The following is a 22,474-nucleotide window of genomic DNA, read 5'->3' on the forward strand; positions in this document are numbered from 1 at the left end:
CATGTATATATTATTTCTTTAATTTATATATTTTTCATACATAAATAAACACAAACACACACGTGTGTTTTCAGGTTTTATGGGGACTTCCCTTAGACATAATGACATAATTTTAATAATATCTTTTAATATAACAATTCAATTTATATCTTTTCTTAACCCTACGCTTGAAAACAATCTGCATTTTTTTTTTACATGAGCTGTTTTCCTCATGGGGACCAACACACGAGATCTAAAAGCACTAGTATTATTACACTTGTACTTAACATATTATTGCCTTCAAATAACTGATATAATATAATAAATAAGCAATATAGATATTTATTGGCACTTTCAGTGATCAACATATATGAGTGCACCCCTCACAAATCTTTCTTTTAAATTAATATATTTTTTTTTTATAGGATGCCTTACAATATTATATTTGTGCATATACATTAGATTAGTAAGTACTGAAGCCAAATCTGGAGATAATATAACAAAATAACTTATGTTATCGGTAAAAAATAAGTACATCCAAATTTATATGTTAACGAAAAATCTTAAGCAAAACAATTTTAAAAGAGCAAAATTCAAGAGAAACAAAACATATTGATGAAATTTTGTAGTTTGTAATTTTTTCCAATATTTCGCATTCATTTAAATGTATTATTTTTCTATTTATAAAGATTTTCAGAGACTAAAATATTATTTTAATAAAAAAAAACTGTTTAATAAATCAGTTTTTTTTCAAATGCATTAAAATGTATTACCTATATTCACTGAGGTATGGATAAAAATATTAATTTTCAAAATGTGGTGTACTCATTTATGCGGAGCACTGTATTTATTTACCTAAATACATTGATTATTCAGTGTTGGTTTGTGTGTCCGCAGTGCTCAGCTGTATGTGGTGAGAGCTCGATCTCTGTCAGAGGAGCTGGATGAATGCAGATGTGCACTGAGAGAGAGCCAGGAGAGAGCAGCACGAGCACATGCTAGCAACTGCACATTAGTATGATCACTTCACTACAGCATTACTAACACAGAGGAACATATTTGTATTAATGACTATTCCCACACAATAACTTTACGCGTGTTTTTTTAGATAAAGGATTGCGAACAGCTAAAAGCGTTATTCAGGATAACTGAAGAAAAGGTATGGACAACAAATATTTTTCTTGGTCCCACTTTATATTAAGTGTCCTTAACTACTATGTACTTACCTCAAAAAAATAAATACAATGTACTTACTGTGTTTATAATGTATTTGAGAACACTTGTGGTGCTTTTGAGTGGGGATAGAGGTTGGGTTATGGACAGGTTTGGTGGTATGGGTAGGTTTAAGGGTGGGTTAAGGTGTAAGGGATAGTCAACAGTGTATTTACAAATGTAGTTACAAAAGTTAGTTACAGATGTAATTACATACATGTATTTAATCAAGCATAAGTACACATTAAATACATGTTTTTACACAATAAGTACATTGTAACAAACTATTAATTCCTGTGTAAGTACTTATTAGTTAAGGACACTTAATATAAAGTGGGACCTTTTTCTTTTCTTACAAACGTGATCAATATTTCTCAGTAATCTCTGTATTTTTTCCCACTTTTGTATTGTCACATAAAATATGGGCCCATTTAGATGTGTCAAGGTGAAATAATTTGTTCCCATTTTCACTTAGTATAGTCTATCTGCTTTAAGACATGTTATGTAATTTTCGCCACTAGAGGGTGCAAATGCACAACAAACAAAGTCATAAGCTGCGTCCCAAATGGCACACTATGCACTATGTACTTATGCACTTACACACTCAACAGGATAGTATATGTATGTAGTATCATCCCAAATGGCACACTAATGTTTTTTTACTAAGCGGAAATTCAAACAGTTTCCCTGATGACGTTTGACGGTTGCCAAATAAGTAAAATAAAGACCAAATTATCAAATAATACCTGCCGTGAGTATAACCGCATTCACCATCAGAACGCGCTATAATCACTCTCGTAGGAGAATTTTGCTGTCACCATCCAAAACAAATAAAGTTATCCAACATGTGCGCCTGATAGCTCCGCCCCTTCCGCTACGTAAGCAAACCTGAGGTCGTTGAGTGTGTGAAGTGTCCATCATTACACACTTCATTTTAGCGGCTGAATGAGTGCATCATCCGGGTAATTAAAGAGCACCTATTATTTTTAGAGTTTTCAGTGTGAACACACTACTTACACTATTTATACAACAAAAGGGCGTAGAATAGTGCATAAGTATGCGATTTAGGACGCAGCTATAGTTTGATTATGCAAAGACTGAAAATGAAAACATGGGAGTTGTGGTCCACATTACATAAAGTTTTTTAGATGTAAACATTTTTATGTTAGTTTTAATGAGATCTATAACCTAGTGTTCTACGAAACAGGGACAATTTGCATTTAGAAGATATAAACCTTATTTAAATATCCAAAGCTTGCAATTTGTCACACAATTTGTTTTTGTGTCGTCTCATCCAATCTTGCCCAATTAAATGCATTCAAGTGCATCTTTAAGACACTCATTTGCCTACAGGACTCCTGTAAAAATCATGTTCTTGACCAAGTTAAAGTATTAAATGATTATTATATCATATAAATCAGAGTAAGTGTTCATTCAAATGGAATAAAGCACGAGAGTATCCGGACACAGCCACAAAGCGCCTGTAAACAGAAACTTGCAACTGTTGTCCCACATCCAAGCTTTTCTTATTAGCCCACTGCTATGGAACTAACAGTGACGAGCTGCCATGTGTGTGAAAGCTAAAGAACTTTTAACTTGACACAGCATCTAATAAATGCAGCCCTCATGTGCGCAGCACTTTAAAAGATGCGGGACAAGAGCATGTTTACATTGAAGAAAAAAAATTCTTAACCTGTGTGTCATTTACCAACTCGGGCTCATTCTAAAAATGTACTGCTATATACATATTTCTAGAGAGCGCCAAATATGTCCCAGGGGCTACGTTTTTTTTTGTTTGCAGTTTTTGTTTTTGCGAATCCAACAGAGGCCGCTGTGTATGCTTTTTCGGATCTCAAATTTCTCTCGGGAGTGTCATTCACGCCTGCTGTTCTCAAATCCACCAGAGGCTGCTGTCGAATGACTGAATGACCAACTGACTGACCAATCGACTGACCCACCCTCCTCCTTCTCCAAACCCAACCAATAGTGTTTTCAAAAGCACAGATTGACCCGCCCACCCACTTCCCTAAATTCAACCGACAGTTTTCAAAATCTAGAAAAAAAAAAAGAAAAAGTCCTTACCTGATTTTTACCATGTTTTCAGATTTTACCACATTCTCACCATGTTATTTACTTGTTTGTTTATTTTTTGGCTTCTGTTTTTGTATTTTTGTCTTACTTGCTCTTTTGTAACCATTCTTTACCAGACTCGAACACTGTCGTCGTGGTCAGCTCCTCTCTGCTTCTCAAGTCCGCCGATATACATAGTGAAAAGGAACGGCGTCATACCGCGAAAAACAAAATCCATACGGCTTCTGGCTTCATAATTCGCGATCTCTAGAAACCTATATAGGGCTACGTTTTCAGAATGAGCGTATTATGTAATTTTCAATGTAGTGATCTTCATTTAAATAATGATTTATCAGTATCTACTATATGCTACGTGCAATATTTTTCCACAGAATGAAAAATTAACTCTTGAGAAGAATCTCGCTGAAGATCGATTGAACAAACTGAGAAAAGAAAACTCGGAATTAAGGGTGAGAGAATCTTCCAGTGTGCAGTTTTCTGGCCACAGAAGGAATTTTATAATAAACATTTCTACTAACATTTGCAGGGAGAGTTAGAAGAATCGCATTTGGTACTGGCTGTGAAAGACCTGGAGCTTACAAAGGTGATGTTAAAGAGAGTCAAATTATTATTATTTTTTTTTGGAAATAGACTCATTTTACAACAGCCCTGGAACTGAACAGTTGAGTTTTACCATTTTTGAAAGCATTCAGTTGATCTCTGGGTATGGTGGGAGCACTTTTAGCTTAGCTTAGCATAAATCATTTAATCAGATTAGACCATTAGCATCTTGCTCACAAAAATAAAAACAAGCGTTTCTTTCTTATTTCTTTCCTATATAATTTTCCTTTTTAGAGGCTTGACTCTTTTCTGTAGTTACATTGTGTACTAAGGACCTAAAATTGAACTTTTCATTTTCCATCTTAGTACATGATATAACTACAGAAGAGTCGAGCCTTAACCCTTAAAAGTCCCATACAATTAAAATAATGTTTTTAGATGCTAGTATCAGTATGTTAGTTTTAATGATATTTACCCAGCAGCCACACAACATCATAAGATGTTAATTTTAGGTTAGATTTAGGTCATGACGTCAGGTGACCAAAATTCCATGTGTAAGCGTCTAAGGACAGGACAAATTTATTTTGACAATGAATAACAACGTCAAATTGCTCTGATATTTGGTTGATTTTAGGTTGTGTTGGAAAGTGACCAATATCCAATGTCTGATAGACGTCATAGTGGTAACATCCACATAATGTCAAGGTGTAACATGATTAGACGTTGATATTTGGTTGATTTTAGGTTGGACATTGGACATTGACGTCAACTGGATTTTCATTTCCAAACAACATCCAACATCCCCATGACATTGGGGTACAACATCATTATGACGTCATGTTGATGTCCTATGGCTGCAGGGTATAACCTAGTATGCAATACAATGACAAAATACACATTTAGAACCTATAAACCTGATAAACATTCAAAGCTTGTAGTTTGTCTCTTCCACCTAAATGAATCAATGATTTTTTTTTTTCACGTCCTCTCATCAAATCTTGACTAATCATATGCTCTCAAGTGTCTTACATGCCCCACCCCCTTTAAGATTCTTTTTATTTGATGCAATTAAGCTCATCGTCTCTCACTGCCAGAGCTGTAATAAAAACAAAACGCTATTGCATGTTTTATTTTAAAAGGGGAGGAGCTACAATATGTTCCCCCCTTATTCCATGTTTCTATTGAGATTATGTCGGACACTGAATACAAAATACATTTTAAAGCTCTTCACAGGAAAATAATCATTTTTGAGTGAGATGCTAATGGTCTAATCCGATTCAATGATATATGCTAAGCTAAGCTAAAGGTGCTCAGAACCGGAAAAAGATAAAAGTAAAGGTAAAAGTAAACAGTTTAGCTCTTGGGGAGTTGTAAAATGAGCTTGTTTCTATTTAGATGGAGCGTTCCTTTAAACTTATGATGTTAGACTTTAACCCTATAAACAGTGTTGTGCCAACTTTTGGATTTCTATAGGCTATAACACTTGATGTTTGTTCCACATAGAAATGCATCCTGCTGGAAAAGCTCCGGGACACTCATTTTGAAAGTCACAAAGTCATTGAGGTATTTATTTATTTCATTGTTTACTGAGTCTGCATGCATGAACTTGTGAAAGAATGGTTTGACTGTTCAGTAATGGTGTTTTTTGTTTGCTAATGCATCTGAAGGGCCTGCAGTCAGAATTGATGAGGCTACAAGAGCACTCACAGCAAGCACTCTTCAGGTAAACACCACCGATCTCCTCTGTATCAGTCTGTCATTTCATTAGCAGCGAAAATCAGTCACTACAAAATTGAACCACTACTATATGCTCTTAAATGATTGCCTGAGCAATTAAAATATCCCAGAAATATCCGCTTGACTGTGCTGGTAAACAGCAAATTTAGCTTGCTTTTTGTTTTGAGAGCTTTAGTTGAAGGCAAAATCATTAGCCCTCCTGTGAATTTTCTTTCTTTTTCAAATATTTCCCAAATTATGTTTATCAGAGCAGAGAATTGTTCACAGTATTTCCTATAATATTTTTTTTCTTCTGGAAAAAGTCTTATTTGTTTTATTTCAGCTAGAATAAAAGCAGTTTTTAATAAAAAAAAAAAAATACATTTTAAGGTCAATATTATTAGCCCCCTTAAGCAATACCTTTTTGATTGTCTACAGAACAAACCATCATTATACAATGACTCTCTAGCTTACCTAATCAACCTAGTTAAGCCTTTAAACGCCACTTTAAGCTGAATACTAGTGTCTTGAAAAATATCTAATAAAATATGATGTACTGTCATCATGGCAAAGATAAAATAGATCAGTTATTAGAAATGAGTTATTAAAACTATTATGTTTAGAAATGTGTTGAAAAATAATTCTGTTCAACAGAAATTGGGGAAGAAAAATATACAGGGGGGCTAATAATTCAGGAGGACTAATAATTCTGACTTTAACTGTGTGTGTGTGCCATTATGAAACATTTTAAGAGCATAATCCACTAACAAAGTGTTATATTTGTCTTCCTTCTTTAATAGTCATATTTTAATCATAAGCATTTTAATGTTTATATATATATTATATATATATATATATATATATATATATATATATATATATATATATATATATATATATATATATATATATATATATATATATATATAATTGTTCATTATTATATTCATTTACATGACCTCCACAAGTTCTGAAATCACATTGTTGTTCTATCCTTTTTTTAAATTCTTTTAAAACATTTCCCAAGTACTGTTTAACATTAATAGTGAGTATGTTTAACACATTTTTAAACATAATAGTTTAATAACTAATTTCTTTTGTCTTTTTCATTATGACAGTGCATATTATTTTCTAGTTATTTTGCAAGATGCTAGCATTCAGCTTCAAGTACAATTTAAAGGCTTTAGGTTAGTAAGTTAAAGGCAAGTTCAGTTAATTAGGCAAGTCATCTAGAGTAAATAATATAGTAAATAATGTGAAAATCTCTTTCCTCTGTTAAACATCACTCATTTGAAAAAGAATACATTTTCTGGTAATTATGCAATTTTATGTGATGATTGTGAGGTCAGACAACTAATTTATCCAATGTTGACTTTAATGGCTTTGTTTGAACTTTGCTTGAACTGGCAGGTTAAATAAATACCACATCAGCTCTTGTGGTCCACACAGGACTGGTCTGACAAACCATCAGTCACTGCACCAAGAGATTCAGGAAGCGCAACCGGTAACAGTTTATCTGCTTTTAATAGGTTATGAATTATAAAAGAACACATTATTATGTTTTAAAGCTATATTTTAGTAATGTGCATTTATATAGCGCATTTATAGTGAATGGTATATAAGTGTACACCCAAAATGTGTATGGCCATACACCCGTACACCCAAAGCTATACATGGCGCTTACTGACTGTATAGCACCAACCTGATTTCACTGAGTAGGACATGTTCCTGGATTAACATGTATGTTGATCATGGAACAATATTCTAATCTGCCAAACAGAATTAAGGGATACATTTACAATTTAAGTCAGTAAGGTTTATGCACGTCTACATAATTGTTATTCAATTATTATTCTCCTCTATAAGAATAATTTAATAATAATTACAGTTAATTTACAGTTATGGTTGGGGAGTATAGGTATGGATTACATTTTCGAACAAAAATGAAGTTCCAGGATCAACATAGATGTTAATCCATGATCGCATCATACTTGGCAAAATTATGACATGCGACAGTAGCATCCTTGTCGCTATTCTGGGGCACCAGGACCCATATTTACTTTAGTTCAACAATATAATCAGTATGAAATATTTTAGGGGTGACGCAGTGGCGCAGTTGGTAGTGTTGTCGCCTCACAGCATGAAGGTCGCTGGTTCGAGCCTTGGCTGGGTCAGTTGGTGTTTCTGTGTGAAGTTTGCATGTTCTCCCTGCGTTCCCGTGGGTGTCCTAATCCTAAATTGTTCGTAGTGTATGAGTGTGTGTGTGTGTGTGGATATTTCCCAGAGATAGGTTGCAGATGGAAGGGCATCCACTGCGTGAAAAATCTGCTGGATAAGTTGGTGGTTCATTCCGCTGTGGCGACCCCGGATTAATAAAGGGACTAAGCCGACAAGAAAATGAATGAATGAAACCTGCAGAAACCCTATATAAGAACAGCTAAATATTATTAATAAAATAAATACTACATTGTAACTGCAGTGATAATAAACTTTCTGCTTGATAAAAAAAATGTAAACATGTTATTTAATTTCATAGTGTTTTCTTTCTTCGTCCTCAGGATAAAGTTGGCAACTGCGCAAGTGAGAAGTGTCTGCAAGACCAACAACAGCATGGAAGTTCTAGACAAGAGCTGGTGACACTGTAAGGAGTTATTTCTGCTGCCATTTAAAGTGCCCCAATTATGATTTTTCGGATATCATACATTTCACGTAGTGTGCAATATATCTAGCTGCTTGTGAGTGTAAAGAGTCTGCAATTTTACATAGATCATTATACATGTGAAGCGGTTAAACAGTTCACTTGTGTTCTTATGGAGATTTCTTGCTAGGTTACCTCGGAAGAGCGAACTCAGTAGACTGCAAAAACAGAGAACGCTTCCTGTGATAAAAGAGATGCTGCGTTTATTCAGAGGGTCACATGACCTTCACGTATTTCTAACAGAAAACTATTTAAGCATTGCAGCATTTAGTACATGCCTTTATTAAGATTTCTATGTTAATGTTTACTTTAACCATCTCATTTAGGGAAACTCCTGAGAACTTTAATAATAAATCTATATCAAATGCTGTGCTTTCCACCTTTTTTATTCAGTTGCAATGACTTCTGGGACTTCTCGAGACAGTTTTGCGCTCAAGTCTGCATCGGTGCATCCTTGATATTAAGAACACATCTGGGAGCTTTCACCTGTCCTCTGCTCTTGCGGTCTTGAGTATTGAAACTAAACTTTGAGTGGATAAAAGTTTGGAACTTGCCTAGTAAATACTATCTCACCAATAAAGTTAAGGAAGTGTTATATAAACTAATACATTTAATTTATCCAGTGAAAGAAGTTGTTAAATTTGCTAGAGAAATGGAAACTACATGCACTTTTTGTGAATTAGAGAAGGAATTGATAAACATCTATTTTTTGAATGCACATATATTCAAACGTTTTGGTTTGATGTTGAATATCTTATATTTAAAGCTACAAAATTAGAAATTCAGTTTTCTTGTAAAGATATTTTTTTGATTTACAACAATAATAACATAACTTTGGAGCAAAATTTGTTGATTAGTTTAATGATAATATGTGGGAAATATGTACACAAACAAAAATGGTCCAATGATAAGCCTAATTTTCATTTGCTTAAAATTGATCTCAGGCATTATATCGGAACCCTAAGAGACACAAAAAATGAAAAAGCTATAAGAATGTATGCAATTTTGGAATCCTTTTTTTTATACCAATTTTTGTGTAATTTTTAGATCCCTTGTAATTTTTATTTATTTATTTATTTATTTATTTATTTATTTATTTATTTATATCTATTTATTTATTTATTTTTTATTTATTTATTTATTTATTTATTTATTTATCTATTTATTTATTTTGTTATTTTTACTGATTTGTTCCTTTGATGTGAAAAACATTGTACTCATTGTATTCCTCATTTTTTGTATACTATTGTTCTTGTTATGCAATACAAAAAATAACAAAAAAAAAGATTGCTTAAAAAGCATATTGAGAAACAGCCTTATGCTTAGCCATACCCTTCCTACTCGTTTGTCAGAGATGAGCAAAAATTAAACCCCGCCCCCTACTCAATATTAATTTGTTGAAATAAAAACTTCCAGTTGTCGCAGAACAAAAAAAGAAACGCATAAGGGGGCACTTTAACATTGCTTTATATAACAGATGTCGTCCATCTGAATTCCAGTCTGAAAGAACTGGAGCTTCTTGAATCTCCACATGGACTGCACAAGGCCCAGCATCAAACACAGGAAGCCCACATAGCAGCGGCCATCACTTGGTGGAGGGGCCAGGGTAAAGACGGCAAGATAAACCAGACCGTGCAAGACCCACAAGAAGCTGTACGAGACATGCAGAAACGCCTCCAAATCCTTGAGGTGGAGCGCACGAGGGTGATTCTCAAAGACCAGGGAACAAGCACATCTGAAGACCCTCTGATTCAGTTTAGGGATGTGGCTATGGTCACAGATTCATCAGAAGAGCATCTGGCTGCAGGAGACATGCTGAAGTCCTTGAGGAAAGTGGAGGACATGGTGACGGAGGTCTTACGGGCAGCTCAGGTGCTTATGGGCTGCGAGAAGAAGATGAAGGAGAGAATAAAGGCCATTAGCATGAGGATGGAGAGAGCACTGAGCAGAGGCGAAGCCACTGAGAGTCAAATCACTCTCCTGGAGAACGCACAGGTATGTTAAAATAGCATTTTAAGTTTTTAAGTCAAAAAATTTAAACCAAAAAACTACCCAGACTGCCACTCTAACGCCCCGTTCACACGGGGCGTCAGCGTCAACGCTTCCCATTCACTTTGAATGGGTGACGTCAGGCGTTGCCGAACTGCATTGTGGATCCGTCGGCGCCGCTTCAGAGGCATTGCTCGCTACAGAAGTTGGGACCAGCTCAACTTTTCAAGCGCCGACGGAAGCGTCAGCCAATCAGATTGCTGTATGCAAATACACCAGCTAGACAGTGGCTTATTGCTGACTGAATTTCATTGGCTGACGCTTCTATAACGATCACTTCAGCCCCACTCTGCAAAAAATTCTTTTCTTACTTAGATTTTTTGTCTTGTTTCTAGTCCAAAATCTACAAATTCTTAATTCAAGAAGTATTTTCTAGACAAGCAAAACATATTGTCTTGTTTTAAGAAATAATATGCCTAAATTAAGTGAGTTTTTCCTTAAATCAAGCAAAATAATTTGCCAATGGGGTAAGCAAAATAATCTTATCACATATCGAAAAACAAGATTATTTTGCTTACCCCATTGGCAAATTATTTTGCTTGATTTAAGGAAAAACTCACTTAATTTTGGCATATTATTTCTTAAAACAAGACATTATGTTTTGCTTGTCTAGAAAATACTTCTTGAATTAAGAATTTGTAGATTTTTGGACTAGAAACAAGACAAAAAATCTAAGTAAGAAAAGCATTTTTTGCAGTGCAACTTAAGACGCCTTCAGTCAAGCGTTGACGCTGAAGCCCCGTGTGAATGGGGCGTAACCAGTAGTGTTCCAATTTCACTCTTTTATTTAGCTGTTGTTGCAGTTCAGTATATGGCAGCTTTCACACTGGACAAGGAAAGGCCTGCACTATGAAACCCATTTATTATAATGGCTTGTGCTCCACAAGGGCAGTTTGTTGTTATGCAGAACATAGTGCAAGAGAAATTGTGTGCATTGACGACTAGCTGGTCCACTCGAATAATGTGCCAACAGGACATAATTTCTTAAAGTTGTTTCTGCTGCTTGCAATTACTGTGCTGGCAATGCTGGTAAAATTGACTTTGAATTGTCTATAAAATTTCGTTATTTTATTGGCTTGTGATTTGTTTATTTATTTATTTGTTTTATTTATTTATTTTTTATCAGTATAATTTAGGTTATTGAGTTAAATTTTGAAAAAGTATTACAAAATTGCTTTATATCCTTTTATTAAATAAAGAATAAAATAAAGCAGTTTTCGGTTATTGGACAAGTGCATCCAAAATGTTTGGTTTTGGCCCATAATTTTCATTTCGGTACATTCGTAGTGATAACAGCACTGTTCATCATTGCGTCAGGTTCTGTTCTAAACAAGTGAACAAATCAGGACTAAATTCACTATTATATATTTTTGAGACTTTTTTTTTAGCCAAGAATGTAGTTGTTTAGACTTTGAATATGTGGTTTAGAATTATATTAGATTTCCAATGCCTCAGTGGCCATTCATCACTCACTTTTCTTCCTAAAATAACCTTATGATAGACACTTATTTTGGAATCTACTGCATGACTCTATTAAGGTTAAATCTGAAATATTATTTGTTGTTGGTATAACTAACAGCGATATTTAATTGTGATGAATACCCACTGGCGTGCTGAAAGTCACATTTGCTGTATCATTGGAGTGCAGTTATAACTTTACAGTGTATATAAAGTATGAAAATACTTGTCTTTGTTTTGTCCTAGTCATTATGTAAATCTCAAACCATAGCCACCGGCGTCCTTGTGGATTATAGCTCACCTGTCGTCACAACCTTTTCCACTCCTGAGCTGGTCACTCAGGAGAACACACGAGAGCACTCGATTTCATCCCAAAAAGGTATTCTTTACATCTGAAATTATATATAAAGGTTGCTTATTTGTTTGGCACTATGACAGTCTTAAAGTCTGAAGTAGTTTTAGCAGTTTTAAGCCTGATGACAGATAGATAGACAGATAGATAGATAGCTGCTGGTTACTAGGATTAATCATACTGCTAGCATGTTTCCAGCATGATTTAGCTTCCACACAACTAGTTTGTTTTACTGTGATTGCAGCATCTTTGTACCATGATTAAGCACTAAAGTTGCAAATATATATAGTTACTAACCAATCCTTTATTGATTTGATCCAACATACAGCAAAACCAGTAGCATTTTGAATATTTTTTTTATATTTAAAATAACTGTTTTCTATTTGAATGTACACTCATCTGCCACTTTATTTGGTTACACCTTACTAGTTCTGGGTTGGAACCCCTTTTGCCTTCAGAACTGCCTTAATCGTTCGTGGCATAGATTCAACATGGTACTGGAAATATTCCTAAGAGAGGAAGATGCTCTATTGGATTAAGATATGGTGACTGTGGAAGCCATTTAAGTACAGTCTGAGATGATTCATTCTTTCATTCATTTTCTTTTCGACTTAGTCTCTTTATTAATCTGGTGTCGCCACAGCGGAATGAACCGCCAACTTATCCAGCACGTTTTTACACAACGGATGCCCTTCCAGCCACAACCCATCTCTGGGAAACATCAAGACACACTCATTTACACTCATACACTACGGACAATTTAGCCTACCCAATTCACCTGTACCACATGTTTTTGGACTGTGGGGGAAACCCACACAGAATCACGAATTGACCCAGCTGAGGCTCGAACCAGTGACCTTCTTCCTGTGAGGCTACAGGACTACCTACTGCGCCACTGTGTCACCTCTGAGATGATTTATGCTTGTTAAATGGCACGTTATCCTGCTGGAAGTTGCCATCAGAAGATGGTTACACTGTGATCATAAAGGGATGAACAGGGTCAGAAACAATACTCAGGTAGACTGTGGCGTTAACACGAAGCTCAGTTGTTACTAATGAGCCCAAAGTGTGCCAGGAAAATATCCCTCACAGCATTGCACCACCACCAGCTTGAATCGTTTATGCAAGGCAAGATGGATCCATGCTTTCATGTTATTGATGCCAAATTTTGACCCTACTGTCCGATTGTCACAGCAAAAATCGAGACTCATCAGACCAGGCAACATATTGTCCAGTTTTGGTTCGCCTGTGCGAATCGTAGCCTCAGTTTTCTTTTCTTAGCTGACAGGAGTGGCAGCCAGTGCGGTCTTCTGCTGCTGTAGCCCATCTGACTCAAGGTTGGATGTGTTGTGCGTTCAGAGAGGCTCTTCTGCAGACCTCGGCTGTAATGAGTGGTTATTACTGTTGCCTTACTATCAGATGGAACCATCTGGCCATTCTCCTCTGACATCAATAAGACATTTGTGCCCACAGAACTGCCGCTCACTGGATATCTTCTTTTTTTCAGGCCATTCTCTGTAAAACCTAGAGATGGTTGTGCTTGAAAATCCCAGTAGATCAGCGATTTCTGAAATACTTAGACCAGCCCGTCTGGCACAAAAACCATGCCATGTTCAAAGTCACTTAAATCACCTTTCCTCCCCCATTCTGATGTTCGGTTTGAATTGCAGCAAATTGCCTTGACCATTTCTACATGCCTAAATGCATTGAGTTGCTGCCATGTGATTAGCTGATTAGAAATTTGCGTTAACGAGCAGTTGGACTGGTGTACCTAATAAAGTGGCCGGTGAGTGTATTTGAATATGTAATTTGTTCCTGTGATTTCAGAGCTGAAAGTTTAGCATCATTATTCCACTCGCACGAAAATATATGTATTTTTATATTTGTGTTCTTGTCTTCATGCTCCGTTTATTTTTTATGTGTGTTCCTTCATGCCGTAATCGTCTTCCTGCCGTGTCTGTGGGGAGTTCTGTGGCTTTGGCCTAAATGCAGCTGCTTAGTGTGCTGTTTATAGAGTTCAAGGAAATAGAGATTCTCAGTTCACACGTGTGGTATTGTGCCTAAATCATGTTGAATCCTCTGATTTAGTATATATACTTTATGGAAAGCCATACAATGCTGTTTGTTAGCTCAGTAATAAATGGCAGTTGTGTGTGTAAAACTCTATAGTTTATGCAAACACTGTTTTTGCTTCCTTTTCTTCCTGCTAATTATGTGATTGGCAAAAGGTTTTACATTTGCTTATCAAATTAGTAGCCCCAACTGAAGTGAAACTGACTTGCTGTTTTGATGCTTTGTTCTTTGTTTCATGGAGATAAGATTATGTAAAGAAATTGCGTTTTAAAAACATTGTTTATATCACACAATTGCCTAAAATCTGTTTGATCAATCTTAGAGTTAACCCCTTTTAACAAGATGAAAACTAAATCTCTGATGTCCATAGACTGTGTACGGGAAGTTTCAGCTCATTTTATCCCACAAATGTTTTTTTTTTTTTTTTATAACTGTATGAATCTGCTCATTTTATGCTTTGATTGTAATTGTGCCATTTTGGTAACTGGGGGCAAAACGGTCCGTGTACGTTTTGTTCATTTGTTTTCCATTTTCAATCGGAATAAAGGAAATGGAGAAAACGGCCGTTTTTCCGTTTTTCTTTTGCGCACGAGAAAACGAAAAAACGAGATTTTGGCTGGATTTTCGTTTTTTTGGTTTAGGGTAGGAAAACGGATAAACGACTTTAAAATTCATTTTACACATGTAGGCGGTGCTGAAACGCCCACTTTCCTCTAATTGGTTAACCAAATCTGCGCTCGTGACGTCACCCTCAAAATAAAAGCCTTACACGCAGGCTTTTAATTATTATTATTTAATTATATATATAAACAAAGTTTACATATTCTATCATTTGAACCACACACAGTTAGCAGGCTTACATTCATTACGTATGTATAAATTAAATAAAAACGTAAATCAGCAGTATTCTTAGACATTTGTCATTAAAATAAGGTCATAGTTCACTGCCAAGCTTCTTGCTGCTGTGCAACTGATGCTGAGCAAAGAAAGCCATTTCCGAGCAGCACCTGGTTTGCATGATTGTTTCAGAGCTATTGTAGGCCTAAATAATAGCCTACTCTGTATAAAATAATAATTTATTATTATTATTATTATTATTATTATTATTATTATTATTATTATTAGGCCTATTATTATTAGTATTGTTATTATTATTAATTACTTAGTTATTTAATGGTTGTAAGAACACAATGGACCCTGCATGGGGCTATAATAAATGGTACCATTTGTTTCTATTGGATTTTCTCCTATTTTAATTAAATATATGCCTTTAGCCTATTGTAAATATTTATTTGATAATTAATACTTTTTTATTGCAACGTCAAAGTAGGCCTGTCTTATTATTATTATTTTTTGTTATTATTTTGTCGTTGTTGTTGTTATTATTATTGTAGCAGGAACATAGCCACAGGCAGGCCCGGCGCCAGGAAGTCAAAACTGAGGGGGCACTTTAAATCCATAGGGGGGCACTAGACCTGGTGACTGATTTTGGTCTCTTGTTTCTTTCATTTAGGCCATTTATTCGCATTTATTATTACTTTGCATTACTGCCTAAGTTACTGACCTAAGGCAGTAATATAGGCTACGTTTTAATAGTAATAACAATACGCAGTTTCGCTATTACGAATTTTATTAACGATGGTAATGCATACCGCTTATTAATGCAGACGGATGATGGCTTCAGTGCCAAACGAGTGCTTTAAATCATATGTTATTCTCCTTATTTCCGTTTTATTTCAAATAACAGCCCTATGAATGTTTAAAGTTTTAGGTAAAGATGTCAAATTATGCCCACACATGCAAGCTGACCCACGATCAGACAATTCATTTAACCGGTAAAAAAATATAGTGAAATCAGCTTAACCGAGTCATCACGCTTCACAACCAACATCAGTGTTGGGGAAAAGCTAAATGTGACAATCTAATGTCATTCAAAACAATTACTTAGTTACATTTTAAGGCATTAGTGTAGCCAGAAAAATACCTAAAAAGATACAAAAATTCACAGTTATTACCGTGAAAATTGGTTAAATTTTTATATGCTATATAACTTTTTTTTTCATCATTTTAAATGTAAAAACAAAGATTTGTCTAAAGCTATTATAAATGTGCTTTTTTCGTGATATTGTAAACCATCATAAACCATATGTACCATAGTTTCTAGGCCTACCCGTCATTTTATTTATTAATTATTTTATTTATTAGGCCTTTTTAATAGCTTGTTTTCAGGTTATTTTCATTTTAGGGCCATGAGCTAAGTCAAAACAAACTCGATATGTTGTATTTTAGCTCTTAAAACAGATCTACAATATATTTTATGTTGTTTAATTTTGCATGAGCAAATAGCAGTATAGCCTTAGTTACATACTTTTAAAAGATTATCATTCTGCCTACCTGCAGCGCACGAGATTTCTCGGTTGATCCGCGGTAAATCCACTTAAGCACTATACCTATTCCATTTATAGCACTGCAAACTTGACTTCGCAGGCCGATCATCTTTAAACGCAAAATGCATTTATTATGTGTTATACCTTGACTGCAGTTGCATAATGGGATGTTTCTCTACGCAACTGTAAAAGTGCACTTTTCAGCAAAATGAAAGCAAACATTCAAAGGGTTCTGCGTTTTGTCAATTTTAGCTTAATTGTAATAATATTAATAATAATATTAATAAATAAATTAAAATATTATTTATAGTGTAGCCTACTGTGGGACTGTGCAGTAAACTATTTATTTTTATTAAAACATTTTTATTAGGCTACATCTTCCCGAATAACTAATAAATGACTGGCAGTTGCATCTCTGCTAAAATTAATTTAACAGCAAATTTCTTATGTGTTTTTTCCTTTTAGAGCTCAAGAGAGTTGTGTTTAAATAATTAGTTAACCAAAACATGTAATGAATTAAGCTGCTCCTATCATGTCACCCATTTTCTCCCTTGTGAGTTGAGTGCGCCTCCATCGCCGTGTGCGCGTTCTAAAGGCTATTTACGGGCGCACCAGACCTGACGCGGGGACCGGATCTCTGGACTATAGGACTAGCTTTAACCTCACCATTTTCATAATTTAATTGCTATGTCAAATATTTTAAAATATTTAAATGTGTGTTCTGAAGGTTGGAAGGACGGGAGTGTTAATAATTAATGACAGAAAGAATTTTCAGTTTGAGTGAACAATCCTTTATAAAAACTGGGGGGGCACAAACTCTGTCTGAGGGGGCAATGCCACCCTTTGCCCCACCGTAGCGCCGGGCCTGGCCACAGGTGTGGCAGAGTGTGCTGGTGCCACCCAAAGTGGCATCTTGCACCTGAAAATAGATGCCTTCGCGCTAAAGCGCGCGCAAAAAACTTGCACAGGCAAAAGTAATGATGAATGTGTTGAAGGAAAAAAAAACATTCTAATTATTTGTTAATAAAATAGTGCAACATTATTCTCAGTCAGTGTAGGCTGAAAAAATTAAGATCGCCAGCATTTCAAGGGTGTTTTTATTTTTAGTTCATTGCTGTGACGCGCTATATTTCACTAAGGCTGCATGAGACTGCGCATCTTGCTTATTTTCTCTATTTTACATACAGAACATATCATACAGTCCAGGTTCTACCGTTCTAGTGAGTGTGGGGCATTGCTTTACGGTGGTAAAGTGGATTATTTCTTGGCAAATTCATAATGATTCACTTTGTTTAGTAATAAATTTCATAGTTATAAAATAACTACATTTCAAGAATATGTTAACACTTTCAACTATTTAGGATTATTTATTGCATCAAAAGTAATTTCAAAGTAACATTAAATGTACGTATAAACTGCTTAATTTGTGTGTGTAAACACCTAAGATGCAAAAAGCTTATTTAGACCAGAATAGGCCTACTAAATGCAACGGTCAATGTATGTAAACTCATGACCTAAAATGTCTTAAATGACTAAATTCAAGTCTTTTTAAGTTTTTAAATAATTTAAGTTTAACATAAATGATTTAAACTTTAAACTTCAAATTAACAGAGGATGGCAAATAAATTGTTTATTAAATGGAGGTCAGGTGTCTATCTTAATTATAATTATTAAATATTATGACACTACAGTGGTGTATTGGAGAGTACGCACCTTTTAATTAATTAATTTTAAATAAGTGGTTTATCCTAAATAAAATGCAATGGGATCGGTGTGCAATGAATAGTTTGAAAACCCCTGGTTCAGACTAGACGAGCTAGCTGTCTGTGCGCTGCGCTAATAACTTGGCATTTGCTCTTTTCGGTGCTGCCCGATGCATTTATAATGCATAAAAAATAAAAAAGGTAATTCGGTAAAGCGCGCGAAGCGCACTATATGCATATGTCGAATTAAGTTCTCTTTTTCTTTAATCAAGACTTTTCCATTCGAGGAATTACAGTTATTAATAGCTTAGTCCTTATAAACGATCAGTTTATAAAATACACAATTTACGGATCAAGCCTAATGAAGAATAAGAAGAATATGCTACGCATTATGATCCTTGAATGATCAGAGCGCATTTATATAAACTATATATTTTATATAATCCATAAATATTAAAAAACATTATACATTTAAAGTAATGGAACATTATATGTTATAAAATCTAAACTATTATTTAGGCTACAGGCTGTTCACCGCGTGCGTCAAAGAAAAGACATGACACAATCTCTATAAAAACTAGTTGTTTATTTACAATATCTAAAGGGATATAAAACATCTAACATGCATCTCCATTCTCAGCGAGTTTCTGTGTTCTGCATCCTTCACAGACCGAGGTCTCATTCCGAGGTAATCTGTAAATATTCTCATTTGGTTCTGGCACATTCTTGATTAAAGGTAAAACTACCGGCGCAACGGATGATTTGTCATCTAGGGTGACTACAGTTATAATACAGGTTATGGAACTATTTCACTTTAATTTCATATTATTATTTTATTAAACAAACAAACCAGTTTTTGTTTTGGCTCTGCATGCAGCGTATTGGATCTTTGAAGCATTGCACTTCAAATGTTATTCCTTTTTTTATTGTATTTTTAATATTTTTAATTATACAACACAAAATTGGTTCTAAACAGATACATTTTCCTATAGGCTATGATGAAGTGTACATTTTTGTTCACACAGGTCCTATACAAAACTGTGTGGATGGATGATTTGTTTCTCCGTGAAAATCACTCATTTAATAAGCAAAACAGGCCAAAATGTTGTTTAGCTTGCGTCAAACTGGATGGACAATTTACAAACATATTGAATACAAAGGCTGGTTATTTTATGCAATGAGGGACGTATTACAAATTAAAGAAAATTATTTGCATATTAAAACGAAAATATATAATACAACAACAGATCCTACCTCGTAAGAAATGACTTTAGATAATGTAAATAAGCATCAAGTTTTTTTTTGAGATTGTGTGTCTAATTCAGTATTGTAGTGCGTTCGCGTGGGTTTCCTCCTGGTGCTCCGGTTTTCCTCACAGTCCAAAGACATGCGGTACAGGTGAATTGGGTAGGCTAAATTGTCCATACTGTATAAGTGTGTGTGTATGTGTGGAGGTTTCCCAGAGATGGGTTGTGGCTGGAAGGGCATCCGCTGCATAAAAACTTGCTAAATAAGTTGGCGGTTCATTCCGCTGTGGCGACCCCAGATTAATAAAGGGACCAAGCCGACAAGAAAATGAATGAATAATGTGCAATACTAATTTAAAATACGTATCACTAACCTTATATGTGAAATAGCAGGGCCCGCTGTAGCACTTTCTCAAGAAGAACAAATGTCAAATTATTAGCGCAATGCACATGTAACTAGCTCATCTGTTTGTCGGAACTACTAGACACAATTTTTTTATCAACTATAATGTGTTTAATTGGTTAATTTGAAATTTATTTAATTATTCCAGCAATAATTGTTGAGTGAAAGAATGCGCTAGAAATATGCATTGCGGCTCCCTTTATTGTACAGGCTTATTGCACTTAAACTTTTTTAGGTTCGGCTCTCGAATTAGTAAGGTTATGAGTAAATGTTATTTAAAATATTTAAAGCCTGCCATCTAGCCTACAATAACAGCAAATTTAATAATAAAAAAAATAATAAGACAGGCCTACTTTGGCGTTGCAATAAAATAGTATTAATTATCAAATAAATAATTACAATATATAATTAAAATAGGAAGAAATAAATGAAAACAAATGGTACCCTTTGTTTTTATAGCAGGGCCCAAACTGTTCTTATTCTGGTTCTGGTAACAACTATTAAAAAGAAAAAAAAACACACCAAACAATAAAAACACTAGTAACTGATAATAATAATAATAATAATAATAATAATAATAATAATAATAATTATTATTATTATTATTATTATTATTATTATTATTATTATTATTATTATTATTATAAAGCCCTTGCTCTGAAACAATCATGCAAACCAGGTGCTGCTCGGAAATGGATATCTTTGCTCTGCATCAGGTGCACAGCAGCAAGAAGTTTGGCAGTGAACTATGACCTTATTTTAATGACAAATGTCTAAAAATACTGCTGATTTACGTTTTTATTTAATTTATACATACGCAATGAATGTAAGCCTGCTAACTGTGTGTGGTTCAAATGATAGAATATGTAAACTTTGTTTATATATATAATTAAATAATAATAATTAAAAGCCTGCGTGTAAGGCTTTTATTTTGAGGTTGACGTCACGAGCGCAGATTTGGTTAACCAATTAGAGGAAAGTGGGCGTTTCAGCACCGCCTACATGTGTAAAATGAATTTTAAAGTCGTTTATCCGTTTTCCTACCATAACCAAAAAAACGAAAATCCAGCCAAAATCTCGTTTTTTCGTTTTCTCGTGAGCAAAAGAAAAACGGAAAAACGGCCGTTTTCTCCATTTCCTTTATTCCGTTTGAAAATGGGAAACAAATGAACAAAACGTACACGGACCCAAAACGCTGGGGGCAAATGCTTTCAGGGCGTGTCATGACGCGTTTTTGCTAATTTAAGGACGTGAAATCTGCCTTGAGCTTCGGCGCATGGTCTAAAAGGGTTGAGTTTATTTTCTTAATGAGTTATAGGTGTGTTTTAAGAATAAACCAATCAGAGTCTCATCTCCCATTCCCTTTTAGAGTCAGCTGCGTCGCGCCAAGAGCGCATTCGCTATTTACAGGACGCAAAGTAAGTCTAAGTGGAAAAAATGAGCATTTCACAAGCAAACAGTTAACAGTTAACAGTTTTTTTTTAACAGAAAACTGTTAAACAGAGCATCTACTGCGTGAGAATGAGAGATAATGGATCACTTTCACTTTCGCTCTTGGATAGGAAAACCTTTACGCACAGACATCAATTAGTCTATAAATAATTAATTTTGTTTAAGCGCAAATATTCGTTTCAAAACTATTTCTAAATTAAGTTTTAATTTCCAGCAAACGAATAAATGAATAATAATAGCAAAATGTGCTCAAAAACCTGAGTTATATCCTAAAACACATGCTGTGCCCCATATGGTCTAAAACGTGACAGGTGGGCAAATCTAAGCTTGTTTCTAATAAAACAAATATAAATATGGATATAATAAATAATACTGCTAATAATAATAACATTATACAAAAGCAAATTGTTATGAATGAACTGAAAAATGTAGGCTAGAAAATAATGTTTTGTAATATTTTTGCAATTTATATTTATATTCTATATCTATTCTTATTATATCCTATATATATCCTTAATATTTACATTTTTTCATATTTGCCTATTGCTCTCTTGTGTGTATTAAGCAGTGTGTAAGCGAGGCGCAACTCTGCGCTGAAGTTTAGACCGGGTTTTGTTTTGGTCTAATGAAAAATCTATTAAAGTTTCTCAAAATAGCAACGCGCCAGCGGTCCGCCTCAGAACGCCTTCCTTTTTAGACCAGAACGCCTATGGGCGCACAAATGAGCGCTAATGCATTTGCTATTTAAACAGCATAGCGCAACGCCTCAAAACGACTCTTGCGCCAAGCTGAAACTAGCAAAAGACTACTGCGCCACGGCTTGCGCCACACTGCCCCGGGTGTATGATAGGGCCCTCAGGGTTGTTTATTCTAATAAGGCAGAGATCGTCACTGATGGATGGGGCTTTCCCCCTCTGAGCACAGGGAAAATGTCAAAGTAAGTGGGGTTACTGCTCCGGGTGCTCCGGTTTCCCCCACAGTCCAAAGACATGCGGTACAGGTGAATTGAGTTGGCTAAATTGTCCGTAGTGTATGGGTGTGTATGGATGTTTCCCAAAGATGGGTTGCAACTGGAAGGGCATCAGCTGCGTAAAACATGTGCTGGATAAGTTGG

At 35.0% G+C, this 22,474-nt stretch overlaps 1 protein-coding gene across 4 annotated transcripts in view; it reads left to right on the top strand.

Annotated features, from left to right (window-relative positions):
• mrvi1 (murine retrovirus integration site 1 homolog) overlaps positions 1-22,474 on the top strand; it is a 128,500-nt gene that overhangs the window by 12,618 nt on the left and 93,408 nt on the right. For all 4 annotated transcript variants that reach the window (XM_002662998.8, XM_073907506.1, XM_073907507.1 and 1 more), the window contains 10 exons: positions 877-994; positions 1,088-1,138; positions 3,654-3,731; positions 3,809-3,865; positions 5,326-5,385; positions 5,490-5,545; positions 6,949-7,042; positions 8,097-8,179; positions 9,736-10,231; positions 11,990-12,122. In XM_002662998.8, the coding sequence (XP_002663044.4) occupies positions 877-994; positions 1,088-1,138; positions 3,654-3,731; positions 3,809-3,865; positions 5,326-5,385; positions 5,490-5,545; positions 6,949-7,042; positions 8,097-8,179; positions 9,736-10,231; positions 11,990-12,122 (1,226 nt within the window). The remainder of the gene's footprint in view (positions 1-876; positions 995-1,087; positions 1,139-3,653; positions 3,732-3,808; positions 3,866-5,325; positions 5,386-5,489; positions 5,546-6,948; positions 7,043-8,096; positions 8,180-9,735; positions 10,232-11,989; positions 12,123-22,474) is intronic.

The sequence above is a fragment of the Danio rerio genome, chromosome 7, assembly GCF_049306965.1.
Source record: "Danio rerio strain Tuebingen ecotype United States chromosome 7, GRCz12tu, whole genome shotgun sequence".
Classification (NCBI taxonomy): Eukaryota; Metazoa; Chordata; class Actinopteri; order Cypriniformes; family Danionidae; genus Danio; species Danio rerio.